Raw genomic sequence first — 26,292 nt, forward strand, 5'->3', positions numbered from 1 at the left:
AAACAAAACATTTAAAAAAATTATATGTCATTTAGAAAAAAGAAGTTTAGGTATAACTAAATAAAGGGTTATCCTGTTGTGAACCCCTGACAAATATGGCAAAGAGAGTGCTTTATGTAACATACATTTAAAATGTGTCATACAAGACAACTGTTGGGTTTTTTTTTAAAGAAAAATAATTTTAAGTAAAACTTCTGAAAAGACCGAAAAAACCAAAGGTCACCAATTGGTCTGCAGTCAAGGAGATGTGTCTGCTTAAGCTTGCCCCTTAGGAGATAACTGTTTTGTATTTTAAGCTCTGACGGCATCAATTGGGGATTTGATGGCGGCAAATTAAGTTTACTGGCGACGAGTTAGCAGAGACAGTAAACGGTTATTTGCGACCATCAAATCCCCAATTGATGTTGTCGAAGCTTAAAATACAATACAGTTATCTCCATTCAAATGAAACTTACAGAAAACAACGTTAAAACATGTATTTAAAATTTGTTATGTCCCGTCTGCCCTTGCGCGTATGTCCCATAGCACCAATTGTCAATTGATGCCATGTAAATAAGTGACGTTATCCAATCAAAATGAACGTAACAAAGGTTGTTGCATTAGAATACAAAATAATGTATACTATTTCAAACAAATGAAAGCCACATTGAACTCCAAAAACATACAAAGGAACCAAAATAAAAAAAAATAACCAGACCAAGAAAGGCTAGCAATATAGAGGTACCTGACAGGAGCTAAGATGTGGTGGGTCTAAACTTGTTTTGTGAGACATGATTGTTTTATCTGACAATATTAGGCAATTATTTTGCATTAAAATACTGTTCTGTTTAAAGTCATATTAAATGAGTGACCGGTGAAATATAATGTTATTCTAATTCTTGAACCAATGCATACAAACATCATAAACTTGGTCTTTTGTGCACGATTTTATCATTTTTTTTACTAAATTTCGTATAATCGTCAATTTTTTTTTCAATCGGTCACTGTTGTTGTGAAAATATGGCAGGTAATTAAAGTTCGTGTTTTGTAGCCGAATTAACGATTGTCACCTGTTTGTCAACAATAAACAAAAAAGGTATGGATATTGAGCATGTGACGTGTTTAACATGTACAATCAGATAATAGTTCATTTTAAGGACATCCATGCGTATTGCGATCACCGAAATTTATCGAGATGGGTCACACTGAGGTCACTTTGCATACGGAAAATATGTCAGGGAAGCAATTAAAATAAAGTAAACTTCTTCTAAATATGAACATATTAAAGAATTTTCTTCAGAAAAAAGTATATGTACATAAGTTTTATAATGAAAACTATCCATTGAGTTATAAAAAAAAATATGCATTATTTTTTTTAATTTGAGGTTTCTTATGTCTTTAAAAAAAAGTTATTAAGATAAAAGGGTAGGGTTGAACACTTTAGTATAACACAACAAGTTTAGAGAGCTAAATGTTTCTATTTTTTATCTTCAAGAATCTTATTCATAGATATTGATCATTTTGATCCTGTTATATAAATTAGTTAACTTTTTCCCCATCATGTATTTATATAAAAGAAAATTTGATTATGACCTTTATTTCACCAAATTTTATTGACATTATTTTTCTACTTGCTAAATTCATCATCATATGTGTGGCTGATTGTATCTGAAAAACCAAAAAGCAAAGGGAGTTTTGTTCTATTTTTTTTTAATTTCTTGGTGCCATCCCTGGGCGGTACATAACATTTTCTGGAACAGTCCCAAGGAACCTTATATAGAACACCTATATAACAAGGCTATAAATAGGAGGTGGCATAGAACATGTTTTGGAACAGATCAATGAATGACCAATTACAAAGTGATATGTATACATGTTAAAAGGTTACTAATTCAACAATGTAGACCATTGAATACTGTTAAATTGGTATTAATATTGATTTTGTTATTCAGTAAATTAAAAGCAAACTATGGATCTGCAACCTATCAATACCTACAGTACTCCGCCATAAGTATTCGTAAAACAACAATGGCGGTCACGTCACGGAAGGGTAAACAAGATTTGACCGTCGTCTCCATGTCACAATCGGGATGGCAATGAATCTATATATAGATGATCATGTGGAAAAACATGTGGTTGTCATGTGACACGTGCGTAATGACGTCAGAGGCGTCTGCACTTACGTTGTATCTAATGTAAACAAAATGGGTCGCAAGGGAAAAGAACTGACATCTGAACAGAAAAGTCGTCACGCTGCATTAAATGATGCAGGTTACAGAAAAAGTGAAATCATCAAATTGACAGGCATTAAACAGAGTACTGTTTACAGTTTTTTGAAGAGGTATGAGCACCGGGGTGATATATAAAACATTTGGAGAACAGGCAGTCCAAAATCCTTTCATGACCGGGACATGAGAAAACTTTCCCGTTGTGTAAAAAAACATCGCCGTAAATCTTTATCTGAAATTACTAATATTTTTAATGAGAGCATTGATCGACCTTTCTCTAAACGAACTGTTGAACGTAAATTACATTCTGATGGGTTTCACAAGCGGTCAGTAAAGAAAAAAATTTGTATCCGTGAGGTCAACAAGAAGAAACGAGTGCAATATTGCAGGGGGAATTTACATAAAACTGTTAATGCACACTGGAGTAAAGTAATCTTCAGTGATGAGTGCAAGGTAATCATTGGGCAGGATTCTCGTGTCAGTGTCTGAAGAAAGGTCGGAGAAGAGTGGCTGACAGATTGTATTTGCCCTCCATCTCAGCGCAAGTATAGTTTAATGATCTGGGGATGCATCACTTACCATGGTGTCGAAACTATTACTGTTGTTGAAGGTAACATAAATGCCTTAAAATACATTGAAATTATTGACAATAACTTGTGGCCAGTGGTTGTTCGTCATTTTCCAGATGATAACTACGTTTTTCAAGATGATAATGCCCCCGTCCATCGAGCCCGATCTGTTCAAGATTTTCGTAGGGAAACGGGTCTAAAAAGCATGAACTGGCCAGCTCAGAGTCCCGACCTCAATATTATAGAGAATTGTTGGTGGGTATTAAAAAGGGAACTGCAAAAACGAACTCAGAACATAAATAATACCAAAGACCTGGAACGTGAAATTCGTGACATATGGGACAAATTAACTGTGACTTACCTGAAATCGTTGTATAACAGCATCCAAGGAGGATTTTACGAGTAATGAGGAACAAAGGAAACATAACAAAGTATTGAGGTAGGATTTTTTTATTTTGTTACTTGTTAAATAGTTCCAAGTTTTTTCATGTGCAGATTTACATTGACTGGCGGCCATTTTGTTTTTACGAATACTTATGGCGGACGACTGTATTTCTTGGCATTGCACAAGTTTATGTTTTTCTCATACTGTTTATGACATCTTTACACTAAATTGGATGTGTACTGATTGATAGTGTGGTCTAGGATGCATAACTTTTTTTAGTTGTTAGTGGCTTTGAATTAGCAGTCAGTAATTGCAAGTTAACTATCAGATCTGTACATAGTGTCTTTTTGTTGTTGGGATACATACCAGTACCCAGCCATATTCCACTCTGCTATTTGTATTCTATTTGTATTCATCTGATGAGTTAAGCTTTTTTCAACTGATTTTTATAGTTCATTCTTATGATGTACTGTTACACCACTGTCCCAGGTTAGGGGAGGGTTAGCATCCCTCAAAAATGTTTAACCCAGTCATATTCTGTATGTATGTGCCTGTCCCAAGTCAGGAGCCTGTAATTCAGTGGTTGTTGATTGTTGATGTGTTACATATTTGTTTTTAATTATTTTTTTTTTACATACATTAGTTAGTTTTATCATTTGAATTGTTTTACATTTGTCATTTCCGGGCCGTTTATAGCTGACTATGCTGTATGGGCTTTGATCATTGTTTAAGGCTATACCGTGACCTATAGCTATTAATTTGTGTGTCATTTGGTCTCTTGTGGAAAGATGTCTCATTGGCAATCATACCACATCTTTTTTATATTTCCTGACACAGATATATTTATTTCTCAAACCTGCAGCTTTACCTGAAGATAATACAATGGTCAGTTTAAGTTTTTCCTGATTATACCTGAAGATAATACAATGGTCAGTTTGAGACTTTCCTGAATTATACCTGAAGATAATACCATGGTCAGTTTGATTTTTTCCTGCATTATACCTGAAGATAATACAATGGTCAGTTTGAGTTTTTCCTGATTTATACCTGAAGATAATACAATGGTCAGTTTAAGTTTTTCCTGAATTATACCTGAAGATAATACAATGGTCAGTTTAAGTTTTTCCTGAATTATACCTGAAGATAATACAATGGTCAGTTTAAGTTTTTCCTGAATTATACCTGAAGATAATACAATGGTCAGTTTAAGTTTTTCCTGAATTATACCTGAAGATAATACAATGGTCAGTTTAAGTTTTTCCTGAATTCTGCCAATCCATACTGCCACCTGTACATGGTAGGTCTCACCTAATTTCAACTTGTTCCTGTTCACTACACATTTCTTTTTATTACTGGAAAAGAAAAACAAACATTTAATAATGAATATATCAACTGTCATACAAGTGAGAGGTTGAGCGCTATAAAACCAGGTTCAATCCACCATTTATTTCATAAGAAAATGCCTGTACCAAGTCGGGAATATAACAGTTGTGGTTCATTTGTTTGACGTGTTTGTGCTTTTGATTTTGCCATTTGATTAGAGACTTTAAAATTTGAATTTTCCTCGGAGTTCAGTAATTTTGTGATTTTACTTTTTTTTGGATAGAGAGTTGTCTCATTGGCACTGAATAATACCACATCTTCTAAATCTAATATCTATGTAGTTCTAATAGAAATATTGTGACCATTTAAAATTATTGGTCCTAATTCTCGAACAATAAATCAGAAAATATAGAAAAACTGAAAAGAAAGTAAAACTTGAACTTATAGAATGCAAATTAATTTACTGATGTAGTGAAAGTATTGAGGCATCTAATTGCCATTCTGGTGCATTTTTTTATTTATTATAAAAACAGAATATGTCAGATTCCCTTCAGCAAAAATATTATGGAGATTGATGGATGAATTTTTACCATCGAGATGTATATGTATAAGAATTTAAGATTGATAGGGGAAGTTGTTTTACACTGCATCAGCAACAAGAGGCTATATTAGAAAAAGAGAGTTTAAGCATGGTATCTATAAACATATGTTTATAATTATAATCAAGACAAGAATTATAAATAGATTTGAAACTGATTTATAATATTACATGAGTCAATGTTAGTGCTAGAAGGTTACCTGCAGTGTGGAAGTGTAAGATTATGTGGCTTAACAAACTGCCAGTGAATAGTTCCCGGGTCATAATCCTGTCCATCACAATCTGTTACCCCTAGAGCAAGTACATAATAGTTCCCTCTTTGAGCAAGTTTACCAGAGTGACATGCTGGACTTTTTACTGTTACTGTAAAGCAGCCTACGTGTTGATTACCTGAAAATAAAACAATTCTTTTAAAATGAGATAACAGTGTCAGGAGAGGTTACTGTCAGGGGAGACTGTAAGAGGAGATAACTGTCAGCGGAAATTACTGTCTGTTAACAGGAGGGTTAACATTCTATGTATCATTCAAACCTGAGTTGTATGTGTTACAACATTATAATACCAGAATTTTTAATTGCAAGATTTATATTTGGGGAAGTTAACAAAGTATAAAATTTAGTAACATATCGAGTATGTTGGTAGAGATACTGAACTTATATAACTTCCTAAAAAATAGAAGTTGGTGACTATTTATATACCTTCACTGCATGTGGAATTCAAAGGAGTTATGTTCAAAATTGATGTGTGTACAAAAGCAAAGGATGGAAATGGAAGCACAGCTTTTTTGCACAATTGATTTATTCATATTATTATTAATTAACACAGTTATAAATTGTGTTTTATCAATCACTAAAATGAAGTCCAAATATGGATTATATAATCACGATAATATATTTAATTAAAAAGACAAAAACTTTTTTGCACTTTCAATATACATTTTATATAGCTTATCTAAAAACTAAAAAGGCTTAAAATGCATGAAGTATGTTTGATTCCTGTTGTTCTTTTTTTATTACATGTCTATTGTCTGAGTATTGCATATGTTATTGTTTATAATAATCAGGATAATATTGTTTGTATGCTATATGCCCTCCACAGCCCCTAATTTGGTAAATGAAAATATTCTGTTCTGTTCTATACATCTTTTTCATACCTTCTGGTCTACCCTAAATTTTCATGCCTATCAAAACAAATTTCCTGTTTTTCCAGTCCTCTTGAAGTCTAGATTTTAAACAGATATATCATGTTAAGGAGGGGTATTTGCGAAAAATACCAGTCGAGAGAATGTTAATAAATTTCGTGAGCCGTAAGGCGAGGGTTATTGAAGAAACAGCAAATACATTCATTTTTCAATAAATTTATAAAGGGACTGGACATCCTTTGAGAAAGGTGAAAGTGACATCTTTGATATAGTTGTAGGGTTGTCATCAACCACATATCATATTTTTAATATAATTCAAATAAGATGTTCTTTGTTGTTTAACTTTTTGTATTTCATGTTTTAATTTTTTGAGTTGGTCTAGTTTCCCTTTGCCTTTCAATTTGTACTTTTGATATTTTTGTCTCACTTGATGGAGTTAAAAAGCGAGACATAGGTATGCAGCTTCCGTCGGTGGCAGCGGCAGCAATGTATAAGTTTGGGATTAGGTCTAGTTAATGGTGAAACACTAGTGGTAAGTCAAAGATATTTGGTATACAGTTATATAAGTATTGGCACATCTCATTACCATGGAGATTATTTGGCCCCTCCCCCTCAGTTATGTCATGTATGTTCTAATGACTTTGAAACTTTTGCTTAGTTTTCATGTATAAGTTTATGATTAGGTCAGATTATGGGTAACCACTAGTGGTAAGTTAATGATAATGGGTATTCAGTTGTATAAGCATTGGGAGATCTCCTTCCATGGAGATTATTTGGTTCCGCCACTTCAGTCATGGTCTATTGCCTTTAAAATTTTTGAATAGTTTTCATGTATTAGTTTCTGATTAGGTCAGTTTATAGGGAACCGCTAGTGGTAAGTTTATGATATATGGTATACAGTTGTATAAGCATTAGCACATCTCATTTCCATGGAGAATATTTGGTCCCGCCCCTCAGTCATGGTCTATTGACTTTGAAACTTTTGCTTAGTTTGAGTATTAGTTTGTGATTAGATAGGTTTATGGAGAACCACAGAGGCAGATTTATCATTTAGGGGGGGGGGGGGGCAGGGGGCCTGATATATGTTCACAATGAGTAATGTAATGAGTTTTTAAATATTAACCAAAGTGTGTTCTTCAAGAATTCTCCACTATCTTTTTATGCATGATATTTTGATATATTTTATCTATTTCCTTTTCATTTTTTGTCAGTTTGCATTTTTGTATTTAGATTTTACGTGGCTTAATGGTTTGGCATTTTTAAAATGATAGGAAACATTCTATAAATACAATAGAATATTTTTATTTCCCAAATTAACAGGGCCCATAAAGGGCATAAAATCAGATACAATTGATTTACATAATTGGTAACAACAACAATAATAATGGAGGCATATATATACATATATATTTGGAATATAACCATTGGTCATAATCAAGCTAAAAAACACATATATATTGTGAATAAAAGAATAATAAAATTACATTATATATGTATTTATTCTCAAATATAATATAATGTCAAGAGCCACATCAGTGACCCACAGATTAATTATTGGATCATGTGCTAAGCTACAGAATATGTTGCTTAAATCTTAATATTTGGATTTTACAACAATACAATTTCATATTTGATTTGATTACCCAAGAGTTTGCAAGCGGTCTATGCCTATGCCTGTGTTTAGGAACTCTGTCATCGGGGGACAGTAACGATGGATTTGTTACTGCAATTTAAATAGTATACGTATAGTATCTGAAATATGAATCTGAATATACGCAGACCCTACATAAACACAGCAGAAAGCTTACATATTGTATTTTTCTTTTTCGTTATATCGGAAAACAACGCTCCCTCTTGACTTAGCAATAACAGGACAAATAATCTTGAAGCAACAATGAGGAAATGCATTGCTTCATTTTCTATTCTCTAAAAAACATCAAAGATTCATTTTAGGATTATGGTTTGTTAAAAAATGACGTTACGCTGGAAACCGGAAGTGCTATTCAGAGGAGATGACGTCAAGAACGTTTTCCGGTGCACGTAATCTCAAGTTATCTCCCTTAGTCGGGAGACCTTACAGTTGTGGAAGTCTTGCAGAAATATCGTGTGCTAATTTCAACGTTCAAGTTTCATTTTCCATTCCTCGCGTTTGCATATCAGTCTAATAAAAAAGACCTCGTAGTCGGCGAAACGACTTTGTCTAAATCAACTTTGTCAAATCCATGACCTCATCTATGATCATCTATTTTAGATCATTTTACGCCCAAAAATGAAAAAGACTCTTCTCAAAATTTAATTTTTGCACGGGGGTCTGTTTTTCTGTAAACATTTAATTTTCACCCCTTTTTCTCTAATCTTCAAAAAATTAACCCCTTTTTTCTCTAATCTTCATTTTTCAACGGCATTATTCTTTGATCATCTAAGCCCATCCAAACCCTCACTCATCAGATCTCCGGAAAGGGGGGGGGGCACTATTTAAATAATAGGGGATGCCGCTGGGGGTTTGTTTTAGCCTACCCATTATCCTAATATTAACCATTTTGACTCATTCTCAGTATCTAAACTTTAAACTATTGGTTTTCATGTGATGTGTAATGATCCATGATGTAAGTCATATATAAGAGTCTTTATACATCTGCAGAATCTCATGGAGACACCATTAAAACCAGAAAGATCAGAGAGAGAGACACACCAAAAGAACCAGAGAATCTTTATCCATCACATATTGAGAAGGTAGATAGAGACACCAGTAAAACCAAATACTGTTTATCTATCTCATATTGAATTGAGAAGAAAGAGAGAGACACCGTAAGAACCAGAGAATCTTTATCCATTTAATTATATTGATAATGATATCATAGATCCCGGAGTGGTGATATTCTGTAGAATTTGCCACGAACACTGGTATGCAATACATCTACTGTGTGGAGAAAGAAGGCAGATTACTATCTAGCTGCATTGACAAAGGTTGATTTACAGGGATAAAATCAGAAGTAGGGAATACCACATCCTCTTTTTATAAGTTTTTGTTAAGTCAGTTTGACCAGTACTACTTTCGACCAGTGATCATTTACGTTATAATTACACTACTTTCTTTTAATATTACATTTGATATTTCAATAGGTCCTCCTGATAAATTTCTTGACGGCTTTATTTAATGTAGATTGCAGGTTATTTTATTTGTTCATAGATATTTTGTTATGGAATCTTGAATAAGTTGCATTAACGGATCCAGTGGGGGGAAGGGGGTTCCGAGGGTTGGAACCCCCCTTTTTTTGGCCGATCAATGCATTTGAATGGGGACATATAGTTGGAACCCAACCCCCCTTTGTCCTGGATCCGCCCCTGGTCTTGAACGTACAAGAGTATGTCACGTGATAGAGTCTGTTGATTAATCGTTCTTTCCTTTTCAGAATAATCAATATTAAATAAGTAACGTTTTTAGTGTAGTTTAAGAGGTCATATTTCTTTTTACTATTTTAAACCCTTGCGACAATTGTCTGATGGGTACGTGTCTAGGTGTTTATTGGAAGGCACAATTTCTGTCTCTATCCAACAAACTTTCAATTTTTAGTTTCTGTCCAACTTCAGCATCCTTTACCACTATCACCCTCACGAAAAAGAAAACGAAAACATTGATCATATCAACAGTTAACGATAGTTTTTATTATATAGGACATCGTTTTGGTCAAATTTTTCATGCTCGCTTAAGAATGGATTCAAGCTCATTGAATTCTCACCTTTTCCTTCGTAACTTAGTAGACTCTCCAAATTGTCGTTGTGGTGATGTAGAAACAAATGCTCACTTCCTGTTATCTTGTCCTATATATACTAACTTAAGACAAGAACTATTAGATTCTGTTTCAGTTCTTCCTGTCCAAGTTAACACAAAAACTTTGATTTTTGGATCAACGGTACTCTCAGATGAGCAAAATAGTCTTTTATTTAGTTTGGTGCAGAAATATATTATTAAAAGTAAACGTTTTAACCCTTGATGTTAATGCTTCATCACTCAATAGGAACCAAAGCATTTCACACTGTATACATTACAATAATTCATGTTTATTTCTTATTTTTTTTATTTTTTTTTTTTCATTAATTTTTTTCTTCTTCTTTTTTTCTTCTTTTTTTTTCTTCTTTCACCTTTTTCATATTCACATATTTATTACAGAGCATGCCAGTATTTATATTTATGTATTGTTCAATAAGTGTATTATTTTTGTAAAGGAGACAGATTTGTAAAAGCAAATTGCTTGTTTCTGAATCCTGAATATTATTTCCTTTGTATAATATCGTATTATGATGAATTATCTGAATAAATATTGTTTAAACTAACGATAGTTTCTGTGATCTGACCTTGAGATTCTGCTGGAACAAAGATAAATACTGCCTTATTTATATAGATATTTCGATTGTCTTCATAAAACAGGATAATTGTCAAGACTCATACATAATACAGATTAACGACAGTGATGCTCACCAGTTGTAGGATGTAGACCAATTAACTAATAACAAAAAGCAGCTTACCGTAATATAAAGTGATATACTATATAGTAAAATATCACAGTATTCAAACTAAATAACTATAGCAAGGATAAGACATAACTACTACATTTACTAAGACACGAGGGGAAAATAAATTTTTTTAAGATTAAGTCACCTCATAGAAATTATATTCGACGACATTTGTTAGACAAGATGTGGCTTTGTACTTGTACACCCAGGACCAACATACTACAATATAAACATGCTAACCAGAAATTAACGACACTGTTGACAAACCATTATACCATTATTACCTTAGTGCCATTGTTGTAACATTCAGGGGCTTTGTTAACAACTATTAGTGAAATGAAGTATCTGAAGTTGGAAAAACAGACAAACCATTATAATATGCATAGGCGTAGCATGCCAAAAAATAATGGTACGGTTTCGGCAAATTAGACATGGGACACGGCAGGGGGTATGGGGGCCGCTCAACGCCCCCAAAAGCTCTGGGGTTTATAGCGTTAAAATCTGAGTGTTTCCTGGCGCTAAAAAATGTTTTTGAACAGCAGCATTTTGCGTGTCTTGCGGGTTTTGTAGTTTGTTTTCTATTTTTGTGTCATTTACATAGCAAGATTGGTGAATGAGAACAATACTGTCATACTACTAGTATACCTCGTGACAAATCATTGCGCAAATTTCATGATTTACAAGTGATTTCTGTCAGTTTATTTATTATAAGATCTTAATATCAATATTTTTAAAATCAAAGTGCGGTTAGCAACTATTGATCTAAAGTGAATAGAAAAATGAATGAAGATGGGGGAATGTGTAAAAATATCATTTACACTCAACGTTTTTTTATCGGATATGTTTTTTACTATCAATGTTGAACCCGAATTCGGATAGTATCGGATTTTTTTTTTTTTATTATCAATGTTGCACCCCAACTCGGGTTAAACATTGATAGTAAAAAAATACATGAAAAAAAAACGTTGAGTGTAAATGATATGAACCTCATAAGTCTTTTATTATAGGACTGCCGGCCCAGAAACAACGTGTTTTGGCGAATGCACACCTTTCTAGACCCCACAACACACAGAAGAACTAAAATTGAAAACAATACAAGAAAAAACAAAGGCCAGAGGTTCCTGACTTGGGACAGGCGCAAAATTGCGACAGGGTTAACATGTTAAATGTTTCAAGGTGAACGTTCAAGACAATCGCTTAAAAGTCGACAATAGGGGATCATCTTGACCTGGTAGGATATAAATATTTGAAATGATCATGCAGCGACTGTCAAGATGAAGAACTGAAATAAACCACTGTGTTCTTGATAACTTGTATCTTGTTTATATGTATTTTGTACGATTTTGTCATATGCACATTTACTAGAGAGCCTGTAACAATTACCGTGATTTTTTGGACAACTGTTGTCTTGCAAGAAGGACCTGCTTACGCTTCTGGAGCACCTTTAGTCGCACCAGTTTTTTTACGGTCCGTGTTTCCAATTTGATTTTAGTTTTCAATGTTGAATGGTGTTGTTTGACCTTGTGTGTCTTATTTGTTCTCTGGTTTGTCTTTTGTCCTTGATGGCGATTTTTTTTTAAAAATACAATGCACTTTCTACACAAATTCTACACCATTCCTACAGTTTTTCTAAATTATTGTAATAAATCAATGGAAAGAGTAAATCGGCGGTCTCACGAAAACCGCCTCCCGGTTAAGTATAGATATGAGACAATATCTGAAAAAGTCTAATTTCCTTGTCCCGTTGTTACAGAAGAATCAAAGCTTTACCTTTTTGACCAATTATAATTGTGCTGAACATTTTAACTTCCATATCAGATCGCATTCGCTTTTAAAGGTTTGTTACAAACTTCTGATCTCAGCAACAGGCAATATGCCTTTCTATTTCAGTTTCATGTGTATTTTTTATTACTCAAAACAAACTTCCCACAGGGGTTCTTCAGTGATCCTTAGCCCTGAAGCTTGCTACAAAATTAACGCCAATATTTATTGATGACAAAGTCAAAGTAACAGTTTTGCCAGAGACATATATGTGTATATTTCTGGTTGTGTGTATGAAGTATTTCATGTAAAATATGTACTTTCTTGTATACTATGGTCTTTTTTATCAGACCCGATTGAAAGAGTTTATACAATGGCGGCAGGTGTTCGATGGTCTCATTTAAGTTTTTAATATTTTTTCTTGACGGTACTGAATTTTCGTCTCAATGGTGTATAAAGTCAGTCTCATAATTGAAAAAAATAACAATAAAATTGACTGCACGCATGCCTTATTATATTTGGAAATCTACAGTTTAGGTAGAATCGTTCTGACTGTTTAAACATTTCTCTTCTATAATAAACCACGTTTTTATCCGTTTTTAAACATTTCTCCTCTGTAATAAACCACGTTTTTATCCGTTTCATGTAACTTAACTTCATACAACAAATCTTTAGGTATTACTTCTTCTAACTGTTTCCATATAAACACTACAATATTTTCTGCGGTACTAACAATGTTTTTGAAATATAAAACATCTTTGTCTATATTTTTATGGTCTAGCACCTGCATTATACGTTGATCCATGTAGTCTTTCAAGGTGACGAGATTCATTACCATACCATTGACCGGGTCGACGCTACCTCGGACAATGACCTCGACCTTGTAGTTGTGTCCGTGTCCATTTGGATTATTACACTTCCCGAATAGTTTCTTGTTATCCTCCTCACTAAGTACGTTACTGTGTAGTCTGTGACATGCGCTGAACGATTCTGTACGACTGATGTACACTTGAGGTCGTGAGCCTTCCATTATAGTTTTAGATCATTGTCTGAAATATATAGATACTACCCTTCAATAATGTGTCTGAAATGTCTGAAATATAAAGATACCACCCTTCAATAACATGTCTGAAATATACAGATACCACCCTTCAATAACATGTCTGTATTATTTATTGTCAACGCTTTCAATACTGCCACACAGTGAAGAGGAAAAACTAATTGTAAATGGGGTTGGATACATATTTCATAACATAGAAAATCAAACTTCAGTTCAATCGATTAATAAGGACAGATTTCTAAAAAATATTAATCTACTTGGGGGTCGAAAAGGTGATAATTTTAGTCCTAGTTTGTTTTAATTATTCATATATTATAAACACAAATGTTATATGAAGTGTGTTAACTTGTGTGTGATGGATATGTCAAATCTAAGTAAAGAACGAAACATCCAGAATAATATACAATTATATAGAAATATACAGGCCCACCACAGAGGCTGATATAAAAATTAAAAAAACTGTGGTATGGTTGCCAATGAGACAACCTTCCCAAGAAACCAAGATAACAAAGTAGTTTATAGGTCACCGATGTTGTGGCATTAAAAATAATTTGTAGGTGAAAAAGATAACACAAGACCGGCAGAAATACGTTGAAACTGACAAAAAACCACACAAAAAAAAAATACAGAAAGAAAAAAAAAAGGATCTCAAGCAAAAGATTAGATTGGACTCAGGCGCCCAGAAGGGTAAGCATGCACATTTCTTCTTGTCACGTTCTTAATTGTGTCTTAATATTCCAGAAACACCTGTCGTTCAGTATTTTACTTTCAGTAGAGGAACTTCAGTCTTTTACTGTAACTAGATATAAGAATATGTGGGATGATAATTATATATATGTATATATATTAAATATTTTTGGATATAAACCGGGGACGGTGTATGACGACGTCACGTCTACACCCCATATGAATGTGCCACTGCCTGGAACAAATGGTGCCTCTGGTTGTCAAAAAGCGAACCAGGAGAGATCACACAATATGAATTAGTCTAGTCAGGAGACTGATTTTGTCCCGATATTAATTTTCTTATTTTTGTTTGCTTCAATTAGCAATTATAAAGGCTATATATACACAGTGAATCAATCGTTTACACATTTTATATTTTATATTTTATATAAATATTTACATTTCCCGTTTACTTTATATAGAAAATCAAATAGAAAACGAAAGTAAAGATCATTATATATTACAGAAATATTATGAACTCAATCTTATATATATATAGAATACCGACCTTTGTCCCATTTTTTTTTTTTATTAGGGACGCTTTTACTTTATGAAATAAGATGATTGCCAATGAGACAACTCTCCATCGCAAACCAACAAGTTTACACATTTCTATTTAAATTTATACTGAAGACAGTATATACGTACTACCGGTATATTCTTATTGATTCAAAATCAGAAACTGGTTATAAATGTACAAATTATATATAGTAGCAGGTCAAGTAGGTTATATATATGTCGCACATATTATATTTATATGAAGAAACAAATGAATACACATTAAGGAACCTGTAACACTTACGTGTGTGTGTGTGTAGTTCAAGCAGTAATTTCATTAATTCTCATATCGTCGTAAGCCGAACAATCAATAACCGGAACAAAAACATACGATTTTAAATGTCATGAATGTTGCAGTTGTGTCCCCTTAATCATAAACCCTGAACTTAGATGCGGATTGGAAAGGAAACAGAGGATAAATAAATTTAGTATATTATGTTAGAATTGGATGTGTAATGAGTAATGCCATTAATCTAGTCAAACATTGGATCACCAACTTTGATGACTTATATATTTAGGGTTCTTATATATCTACAATATCATGAATATGATTGAAATACTTGTCACTGGACATGCAATCTATACATGTATGTCACATAGCCATACAGAAGCTTCCTAAGCAAAAGACTCAATTGCCAGGTGAAAATGAATGAGGTTGGGAAAATATATATTACATTGTCCCGAAATACTAAATTGATATTATTTAATGAGGGTTTGAATGGGTTTTGCAGAATAGTTTATATATTACATGTTATAATGGGCAAACATATAAAAATTCTCTTGAACTGAATTTTAATGTGTGCATTGTTATGCGTTTACTTTTCTTCATTGGCTAGAGGTATAGGGGGAGGGTTGAGATCTTATAAACATGTTTAACCCGGCCGCATTTTTGCGCCTGACCCAAGTCAGGAGCCTCTGCATGGCCTTTGTTAGTCTTGTATTATTTTTATTTTTAGTTTCTTGTGTATAATTTGGAGTTTAGTATGGCGTTCATTATCACTGAACTAGTATACATATGTTTAGGGGCCAGCTGCGGAAGGACGCCTCCGGGTGCGGGAATTTCTCGCTGCATTGAAGACCTGTTAGTGACCTTCTTCTGCATGTTGTCTGTTCTATGGTCGGGTTGTTGTCTCTTTGACACATTCCATATTTCAATTATCAATTTTATTAATATGCTCGATTATGATAAAGAGAAAATAAATGAAAAAAATGTGTACAGGACGGTTTGATATAAAGAAAAGAGATTATTGCATAGTATTGGCGAGAGTATTGGTAATTATAAAGATAAGTTAATGCTGGTTTTAATAATAGAATAAACTGAATAGAGAACACGGCATTATGTGACAGTTGGTCTCTTGCGAAGAGTTGTCTCATTATCGATCATACCACATCTTTTTTTATTATTATTATACATATACAATGCGTAATAAAGCAATCAACCCTCACCAAGGCCCTCATTTATGGATATACTACAATCCCTGAGCAATGTTAGATCTACATCGCTTCATAGGTCAATTATTTCTACTCTACATCCCTGAGCAATGTTAGATCTACATCGCTTCATAGGTCAATTATTTCTACTCTACATCCCTGAGCAATGTTAGATCTACATCGCTTCAGAGGTCAATTATTTCTACTCTACAATCCCTGAGCAATGTTAGATCTACATCGCTTCATAGGTCAATTATTTCTACTCTATAAATAGATGTCGTTGTTTGTGTATGATTACCCTGTACGGCAATTTAGTTTATATTGGTGTTATTCGGAAGGCAACAACAATCAATTGGAAAACAGTTTATCTCCGTAGAGATGATTTATATAACATCTTGTACATCACACACAAATATAGCAGTTAAATATTCAATATGATTCCTCGTTGAAAGCATCAATTTAATTTGCAGAATAACAGGTTTAGAATAAAAAATCTTTATTTGCTAGAATGCAATAGACACGTGACGAGAATTCGATTTTCTTCTTCATTAGTTCGTACACCTCAGCAGTGGTTGTTTAACTCTATCACTAGTTATTGTATGGTTGTGCTAAAACATCCATTATGTGAAAAAAATATCAATACACAGCTTGTGATTTTCTTTGATGGTTTATAAATTGATGCACTTATGTTCGATATTTTAATACTGGATGATTTGCGGTTGATTTATATTCCGTTAAAAGACCTTGATTAATGGTAAGTGTTTTTCTCTTCTTTTTAAAAGATATACACATTTTAATTAATATTTCGCAAGAGAGGCGAAAGATACCAGAGGGACATTTATACAACGATAATCATCAAGGAATTGTATGGTTCGGAAGCAATACGTTCTCATAGATCTGTAAACCACTGTTTTACACGAGTAACATATCTTATATCATTTTTAGCCATGGCGTTGTCGGTTTGTTTTAGATTTATGAGTTTGACTGTCCCTTTGGTATCTTTCGTCCCTCTTTTATGTATTGAAACTATTAATAGATAATCACTGCTCACATCAAACGCTTTTATTAGCTACTACAATGACAGTTTAGAGATCTCTGTAGAAACATTTTCTTCCCACATAACATGCGCATTTATATTCTGCATGTGAAGATTGGTAACGTGTGATGCATTCAAGTCATTTTGACTGTGTTGGATATTTTTCTCATTGTCAGCCCCACCACATCGCGCCTTATAGTTATATCATTATTGTTTCTCTTTGTCCGACCTGTAAGTCCGCATCGTTTCTATTGCCCGTATGATTATGATTAACAATCGTATTCCTCTGAGGTGCCTGGGTGTGACTGTCCCTGTGACCAAATAAAATTCCTTCATCAACAGTATCACTAGCCTGTCAACACCGAGATCGTTAGTTTGAATCTCTCAATTGACAGGCACGTTCGATTTCTGTTTTTTTTTTCCAGCCAATGATCGGCGGTTGTTTTAAATACAAACTGACCACTAACTGTGCTGACAGTGGCGTTTAACATTCGACAATCAACCAGTACATCGTATTCCCCAACAATACACCTCAGTAAATTTTAACGTTTGAGAATAGGAATAAGCCTTCTTAAGAAGTCTGATATAAGTTGATCTGTGTTTTTTGACATAAAATAGACCTTTAATACTTATGCTTTACCAGATGTTATGTTACAACGTTGATGTTGGCCCAGAGATTCCAAGTTTATACCTTATATTTATTCGAATTCTGTGTAAGCTTTAACAGATAATTCTACCGTTGATTTATGTCTAAACTACGATTAAAAATATTTAAGTAATAACTTATCTAATTAAACTTAGATCTTTCACTTTGCTCCGTCATATTTGATTGATACTTATACAAGCGAACAGTATATTCAAATTGCCTGTAACTCATCCTGCATCCCCTGACTATTTTCATGTGTTACCAATCTATTTAAAACGTTTAATGTTCCCATAAAACAGCTGTTTCTCCTCTGATAAGTATGACCACAGAAAGCAGGCCCATCTACCGTTTAGTAGTACATTCATGTATAACTTCGAGATACCAAACCTTCAGAAGATAGCTTTCTATTGAAATCTGTTTACATCAATACATGTATATTCCTGTGTGAATGGTTTTACTCTAGTCGTTTTTTAAACTTTCATTACAAAAATCATCATTGTAGTTCTACAGAGTTTCGGAACTTTCATTACAAAAATCATCATTGCAGTTCTACCTTGAATGTTCCCTTAATATTTAATGTTTTCATCTTTTTAGTGAATACATTGCCTCTACATAAATCTAGAGATAACGGCCATATGTCTCATAAGCATCATTCTTCCTTCATACTTTACAAAGGTAAACATTCAAAATAGCAAATTGATGAATAAGAAAATTTTGTAAGAATTTAAAGTTCTGAAATCTATGAAAAGTTAGATTATTTAAAAGTTTAAAAAAAATTAAATAATATATTTTAGTTGACAAATATAAATATATTGACCCTTGGCCTTATGGTGACATAAAGGTGCGTCGATATTTATCCTCGTCCATTTTTATCCTTGGTAGATAGTTATATCATTGATTCAATGTATACTAAATCATTTAAGATTATTTACATACTCGAGACAGTCTTTAGTAAATCAGTTCTGACAAGACGAACAAAACGTGATTATTGCTATAGATTGAGTGATAGACAGAATCAATCGGTTTGTAGTGTCTGATAAAACGTAAATTAAGGTCACTTACACGGTATCAATGTAGATTATTGTGAGAATACCAGCAGAGCTAGATTTGTTTTCTCTCCCAGTATTTAGTCTTCATCTATGTTATATGTAGAATGAATCTGAATATAATATATGTTGATAGTGGTAGTGCTGGTAAATCGAGTTAAAGTACCGATTATGAGGTTATCTTCAGGTTGACACTGCCTTTTTGTCGAATGAGCTAATGACACTAATCCATAAAAGAGTTTTTTTTCCTAATTCCTAATTTATGATGTTTGTATTTTTTATTGGTTTCTGTTGTTTGGTTGTTTTCCTGCTATACATTATGTGTTTCCCTCGGTTTAAGTTTGTAACCATAATTTATTTTCTCTCAATCCATTTATGATTTTTGGAAAGCAGTTTTATACTGTTGCCTTTGTTTGAATCATACGATTAGCTAGCAGTTTTGACAATGTATTTCAGATATTTACCAATCATTGTGGTTCTCTGAGTATGAATGATTAATTAATGTTTACCCATTGAACAAAAGAACAACTTCGGATACAAATGTACGCTGCTGGTAGTTTTGTACCCGGGGGTATCACCAGCGCAATAGTCAGCACTTCGCTGTTGCCATGGATATCAATTATATGGTCATTTTAGTAAATTTCCTGTTGACGAAACTTTAAAGTTTTCGTTAAACTAAGGATTTTCTTATCACAGGAATAGGTTACCTTAGCCGTATTTGGCACAACTTTTTGGAATTTTAGGTCTTCAATGCTCTTCAACTTTGTACTTGTTTCGCTTTATAACTTTTTGGATCTGAAAGTCACTGATGAGTCTTATGAAGACGAAACGCGTGTCTGGCGTATCAAATTATGATCCTGGTACCTTTGATTTATTTGAACTATTTATATCAATTTAAAACCACTATAAACACTATTTTGAACTTTTTCTTTGAGTATACAGAAACAGCAATATTGACCAGATTTTTATAGAATTAATTTCCGTATTCATTACCATATCATCCATTTGGTAGTGCGTGCTGAAATGATAATTCTAGTAACTACTCAATTTGACACTGTTATTTAGAATGACCATACATATCGAAGTTATTTTTAACTTGTGTTCGCAAACTCTCTAGATAATAATAAAACCATGTTGACTCAATAGACGCTTTTTATTTTATCTCATTAATTAGGTGGAATATTTATATATTTCAAATACCATCTCTGATGACAATCAGTTACACTACAGGTGCTTATGAATATCTTGTATAGTACATGAAATTGAGTCCTTTGCCAAGTCTGATATACTTCCCGACCCTCTAGCAGGGTAAATACACAAAATCAGAAAAAAGAGTGTTGCTGGTAGTTTGAATCATAATGGCCTTTTTTGTCTCCTAGATTTTTTTTTGTGACCTCGGATTATCTTGTGGGTTTGTGAGTTTTGCAATTTCAAAATTTTTTTTTATTATAAGCTCTTAATGATTTAGTAGGATTTGATTCTCAAATTTTTTGGTCTCGAGCATCACTGAAGAGACATTGATTGTCGAAATGCGCAGCTGGTGCATAAAAATTGATACCGTAAATGTAATTATTGTTGTTTTCTTTTGTCTTGTTTGGATATGTTGTCGTGTATTGTTTTATATTTGGTTATTCCTTTCAATATATGATTCCTAATAGATTGTTGTTTGAATTTTTAATTTCTTTGGGTTTATTTATTTTTATTGTTATAGAAAATAAAGAACTTCAATAAGAAAAATAAATTTTAATAGAAAAGAAATTATATTGTGTATCCATCCTTTTCACAAAATCAGCATATGCACAGCAAAAAACACAAAAACCAAAGAAATAGCGTCAGTCCATTTCTAGCATTCTGTTTGAAACTTGTGCATTAAATTGTACTTATTGGTCGCCATATGTATTCATCAGAATGTGGATCATCAATAGTTGTATAAATATTTAGTTCTGTAATTGACAACTGTATCATACTATCATTGTATTACTCAGTCCATTGTATCAAGTAGACCACGATCAATATTATTACACAAAGGAATAATAGGAAAATATTATAAATGGGGTTCAATTATAATATGAATGACACACAATGGAGAACTTTTTTTCTATAAGCAGAGTTGACCGCTCAGGGACACATGCAGACATCAGTATGTTATTAATATAAGTGTCATGAATCTAAAATTTTCAAATTCCATGCAATACTGGTGCATTAAATTATTTCAAATTACGGAATATGCATATGACTTGCACGTTAAGATTTGATTATTCTTCGTCTGGCTTACTATCTGTCTATTTTTGAATTTTAGATTGGATACACAGAATGTAACGTTTGATTTTGTCTTTTTTTATGGATTCCCCTTTTTTGAATTTACCTTGAAATTTGGGTTTTTTGTGAATACTTTTTTGTAGCAAACTATTTTAGTTGCTAATATCTAAAACAACTATCAACATTCGATTGTTTTAGTAGTTTTTCTTTTAAATTGAAAAAGTTTGAAAATGAATTAAAGCTGTCGAGATACTACTGCTACATGGGATACTCAAATATAAAATTTCTATCCTGGTATCTATAATGAGTTAATTTACACCCACAGAAACGATGCCATAGCCGGTGGAATGTTTATTCCCCGAGGATATCACCAGCCTAGTAGTCAGCATTTCTGTGTTGACATGAATTATCATTGATATGGTCATAATTATAAAATTATAATACCTTGAATTTTTGAAATACTACGGCTTTTCTACTACATGAATATATTACCTTAGATGTATTTGGCAAAACATTAAGGAGTTTTTGGTCCTCAATGCTCTTTAATTTAGTACTTTAATGGGCCGTTAACATTTTTTATTCGAGCGTCAATAATGAATCTTTTGAAGACAAAATGAGCGTCTGGCGCAAATATGAAGTTTCAATCCTTGTATTTATGATGAGTTTATGTACTTTCTTAAACGAACAACGTTTGGTATTAGTATTTGTTTTAAATGGAAAGACAGCAATATTCAACTTGTACCTTTGTTTTAATCAAAACGGTTAGTATTTTTTCAACTCAAACACCTTATTTTTTAATAGTTTTGAGTCCTTTGTTTTGTCTACTTTTGTTTTTAATATGTAGTCCAGTAGCATAATGCAGTATACGAATCTTCTTATTTGTAAAAAGATTGCAAAGAAAGTTCAGTAAAACTAGTTACTTTGCAAGTGGGTAATGGAAAGTAACAATTTTGTGCGTCAATGTTCTCTTGATTTACACACAGAACGCTTAAACTTAAGTATCACCATGTACATGTATAAATATTTGAGCGCCGCCTACATGTGTAAAAGTGAGTTTAAAGAAATACAAAAAAAAAAAAAAAAAAGAAAATAATCTTCAGGAAATTTTGCCTTTTAGAAAGTTACAAACTTAATTAGATCAAGATACCACAATCATTTACAAATAGTAGCGAGAGTTGTACATGTATCAAAACTATAGATGAGTTGTTGTCTTACGTTCAAGAAACTATCATCTCTTTAGATTGCCTAAATCTGACGAATTCCAGATCTGAATAGTTTATTATGATCCAAGAGAATTCTGTATACAACATATACAATTAGCATCTGCGAAAGTAAACGTTCATACCATTTAACACTAGATTTAATAGAAAGAAGTTTGTATTTACATGATATAACAAACTTCAAACAAAGTACTATGTAAATACAAATACCATTAGTTTTGAAGACATTAGACAATTACAAATGTGTGTTTATAAATATAATGATATAAGTGTATAAGAAAACAACCATACCACTGTCAATATAAACACCAATATTTGTTTGACATTTACAAATCATAATAATCTACTGGTTGAACAACATTATAACCGTTCTTCACGCGTATTTACAAAAACTTGATGGAAATATCCCCGCAATACTAATGATTTTGACTTAATTTATGTAATGATAATTGCATAAGATATACCATACTACTTATGTGCTTTAAAATGCTGAATGATTTTGAAACGATTTGAAAGTATTCAATACACCTTATCGCTATTTGTCCGCCATTACTGGATATCACACAGGTTCACGGAAAATTTTGACGTCATAAAGCAAAATATCTGACGCCAAAATGGAAAAGTGATTGTTGTATGCGTCAAAAGTTCAAGCGGCCGGGTCAGCCGGGATTAGCGATAAGGTGTATACAATGATTAATATTCCAACATTGTTTTATATTTGTTATCGCTTTAGATCATAAATAATCAATATAACCAAAAAGAGTCAGAGCTTTTAATGTTATGTCATTATGCTGAACACCATATATATTAGATTAAAGTTGGGATATGTTACATGGAAATGAAAATCTATGGTAAAATATAACCTCAGAATAAGGCTAATGATCAGAGTCAGATTATTTATTCCGACCCAAAAGTATTGTGAACTACATTCAGACAAGAAAAAAACCCACTTAATAGACAAGAGAATGAAAATGTAGAATGTGCCAAAGAACCATTATTTTGAAGTTTGTTAAACACTTCATTTTAGAATGTTTTTGATATACGAATATTTTAACCTCGTCAATTACTGAACATACTTTTATACTCGAAATGTGCACCTGGCGAAGAAGAAAAACATTACTGTTCATGTCAAAAATGTGCACGCGACCAACGCTTTTAAAATTTTATAAAATTTTGAAAAGGAGCTTTTAATATGTATGCTACAACCATGAAATTAAGAGTTGTAAGAAGTGTTTTGTTTATTTTTCTAATGCATTTCTTTCATTGTTACGGGTAGCACGTGGAGTCATAGCTATTGCATCTGATACGTTAAATTAAAGTATTGGAGTGCCAGGCAATAAAAAATAACAGATTACTTGTTTTTCTGCTTTGTATCGCTCTGATGAATTAGTACTACTTTTCAACTGCTTTTCATAGTTTGTTCATATCTTGTACGGCTATACCACTTTCTCTTGGTTGATGCAGATGATTAGCCGCCCGCTCACATGTTTAATCCCGCCAAATTTCATATATGCACGTATCAAGTCAGAAGCAAATTTCATATATGCACGTATCAAGTCAGAATTAGCCTGTAATTCGGTGTTTTTTTTTGTTGCTACGTATAAATAAAGGCCACAGTAGTATACCGCTGTTCAAAACTCTTACTTATATGGAAAAAAAAAAAAACAAAATCGGGATAACAAACTAAAACTGAGGGAAACAAGTACTGGGAGAAGACTATATAGGTTTGATTAACTTGTGTCTCATCCCTTTTGCACATTTAAGCAAATAAAATATGTTTAAACTAATCTGAGGGAAACGCAATAAATATAAGAGGAGAACAACGACACAACATTAAAATGTAACACACACAGAAACGGACTAAGCATTAGACAAAAATCGATGAGAATAACAAATATAACATCAAAACCAAATACATGAATTTGGGATAGATATTTATTTCGCACATTGCTTAAGAAGTAAATCAGGTCGTTAGCTTTCTCGTTTGAATAGTTTTACATTTGTCATTTGGGACCATTTATATGCGGTATTGATTTTGCTTATTTGTTGAAGGCCATCCAGTAGGTGACCTATAGTTGTTCACTTCTATGTCGATTGGTCTGTTGGAAAGTTGTCTCATTTTTACCACATCTTCTTATTTGTATATGTGAAAGGGGTCTCTTCCGGTATAAATTAATAACTAGAAGACTTTCTAAGGTTCAGATGGTTTTATTACCAGAGAATAAAAACTCTGAAATAACAAGATTATAAACATTAATGATAGTTCATGTAACATATAGAATATATTATACACATATTATATCACAGACAATTTTAATACAGTTCAAACGATTCCTAATATAATAGTGTTACTATAAACAGTAGATACACATTTACTATGGAATGTTCATTCATTAGATCGTGTAGTGAAATGTACATCACATGTCACATGTACTTTAACAAACCGGTTTCTCTGACCAACATTTAATTATAACGGTAACCAGTTTTATTGCGTTTACAATCAAATATATTAAATGTATCTTAAAATTACTTCTCGCAAGTACATGAAAGTTTACAATTAAACTTAATAAATATTACAACATTCAAAAAGTATTTACTATGTCTGAATACCAACATATAAATTCTACCACTTATTTGCTAAAAACGCGCAAATCGCCAATGGAAATAATCCATGAATAACTATCATTTCTATAGTATAAAATAATACAAAAACTACAAATTATGCGCTTACCACTTGTGGAGTGAGTTCTCTAGTAAATAAGGAACTTGGCACAAAGTAAATAGTCTACATCAGAGTCCTGAAAACCAAAATACAATAATAAGAACGGACTCTTCGTAATTATATAAAATACTAATCGCATGACAATTGTATTCAATTCGTCCATATAAAAATAGCATTACACAATATGTAACTCGAATATTCTTTTCACAATATACAGTAACTTATCATACATGTCGCCATTTTTCTACATGCAGTATTCGTAAAATACTGTTATTACGACATCTCTAAACATTACATAATTACGCTATGATCAGCGGCAAATATTACATTACTTTATAAAAATATGACCTAGCTTCTTTACCAAAAATACGCTCATTCAAATCTTTCATTCCGAAGTTATAAACATGCAATCTGAAGAGTATTTACTCGAAAATAGGAAAGTTAATTAAATCTATTAATTCGTGTCAAAATGTTAATAAAGAAGGAAGTGCAACTTACTAGTCATGTCTGGAAAACTATAAAGCTGAATATAGTCAATATACAATCTGTCAATATGGGTTTCTGCTATAATAGTCTGGGTAAATAATGGACGTCTTTCACTGACCAGTGTCCAGGTAAATTCTACCCAAGGTACACAAAGGAAAACTCAATTTAACCGCCAATAACCAAGAACCAATCAAAACAAGAGTTCAATTTCAACCCCCATGAATATGTATGAGTAACATTACTCAATACGTAAATTATATACTAAATCAAGTCATAAAGGATAAATATCCTTTAGTAAAAATACTTTGCAAGAGTGAAATAATTAAACTAAAGACTCAATAAGAATTTGATAAGTAGATTTTTAATATAAATCAATGATTTCAAAAGTGCAAATTACATAATTTATGAAGCATGAAAAATCACTCTGCTACATATATGTAATCTAATCATTGTGTTATTAAAGTAAAACGATGGTTTTAAGAATAACGAATAACCACAAAAAAAAAACAAAAAAAAAAAAAAAACAAAAAAAAAAAAACAAAAAAACATATAACTCCGCTTTAAAACTCATGTTTGAAAACCACCTGCATATTTAAGCTTCGC

General features: G+C 32.5%; 1 protein-coding gene and 2 long non-coding RNA genes across 4 annotated transcripts in view; 1 reads left to right on the top strand and 2 right to left on the bottom strand.

The window, feature by feature from the left end:
• The window catches only part of LOC143057336 (uncharacterized), a 32,324-nt gene extending 24,109 nt beyond the window's left edge, over positions 1-8,215 (bottom strand). Inside the window, exons 1-3 of one of the 2 annotated variants that reach the window (XM_076230637.1) lie at positions 8,032-8,215; positions 5,283-5,472; positions 4,389-4,513 (exon numbers count right to left, since the gene is read on the bottom strand). In XM_076230637.1, coding sequence (XP_076086752.1) covers positions 4,389-4,513; positions 5,283-5,472; positions 8,032-8,131 — 415 coding nt within the window. In that variant the 5' untranslated portion in view covers positions 8,132-8,215. Of the gene's footprint in view, positions 1-4,029; positions 4,061-4,388; positions 4,514-5,282; positions 5,473-8,031 lie in introns of those variants that run through there. The other variant, XM_076230638.1, reaches the window with a different exon arrangement.
• Positions 8,216-12,991: 4,776 nt separating this feature from the next.
• Positions 12,992-15,217, bottom strand: LOC143056394 (uncharacterized). Its single transcript, XR_012972322.1, has 2 exons — positions 15,088-15,217; positions 12,992-13,548 (listed from the first exon to the last, which is right to left on the bottom strand). It is a non-coding gene; the product is annotated as an uncharacterized LOC143056394 (long non-coding RNA).
• A 1,407-nt stretch (positions 15,218-16,624) lies between these two features.
• The window catches only part of LOC143056388 (uncharacterized), a 72,505-nt gene continuing 62,837 nt past the window's right edge, over positions 16,625-26,292 (top strand). Inside the window, exon 1 of the long non-coding RNA XR_012972318.1 lies at positions 16,625-17,028. This is a non-coding gene — a long non-coding RNA (uncharacterized LOC143056388). The remainder of the gene's footprint in view (positions 17,029-26,292) is intronic.

Source organism: Mytilus galloprovincialis, chromosome 13 (assembly GCF_965363235.1).
Source record: "Mytilus galloprovincialis chromosome 13, xbMytGall1.hap1.1, whole genome shotgun sequence".
NCBI lineage: Eukaryota > Metazoa > Mollusca > Bivalvia > Mytilida > Mytilidae > Mytilus > Mytilus galloprovincialis.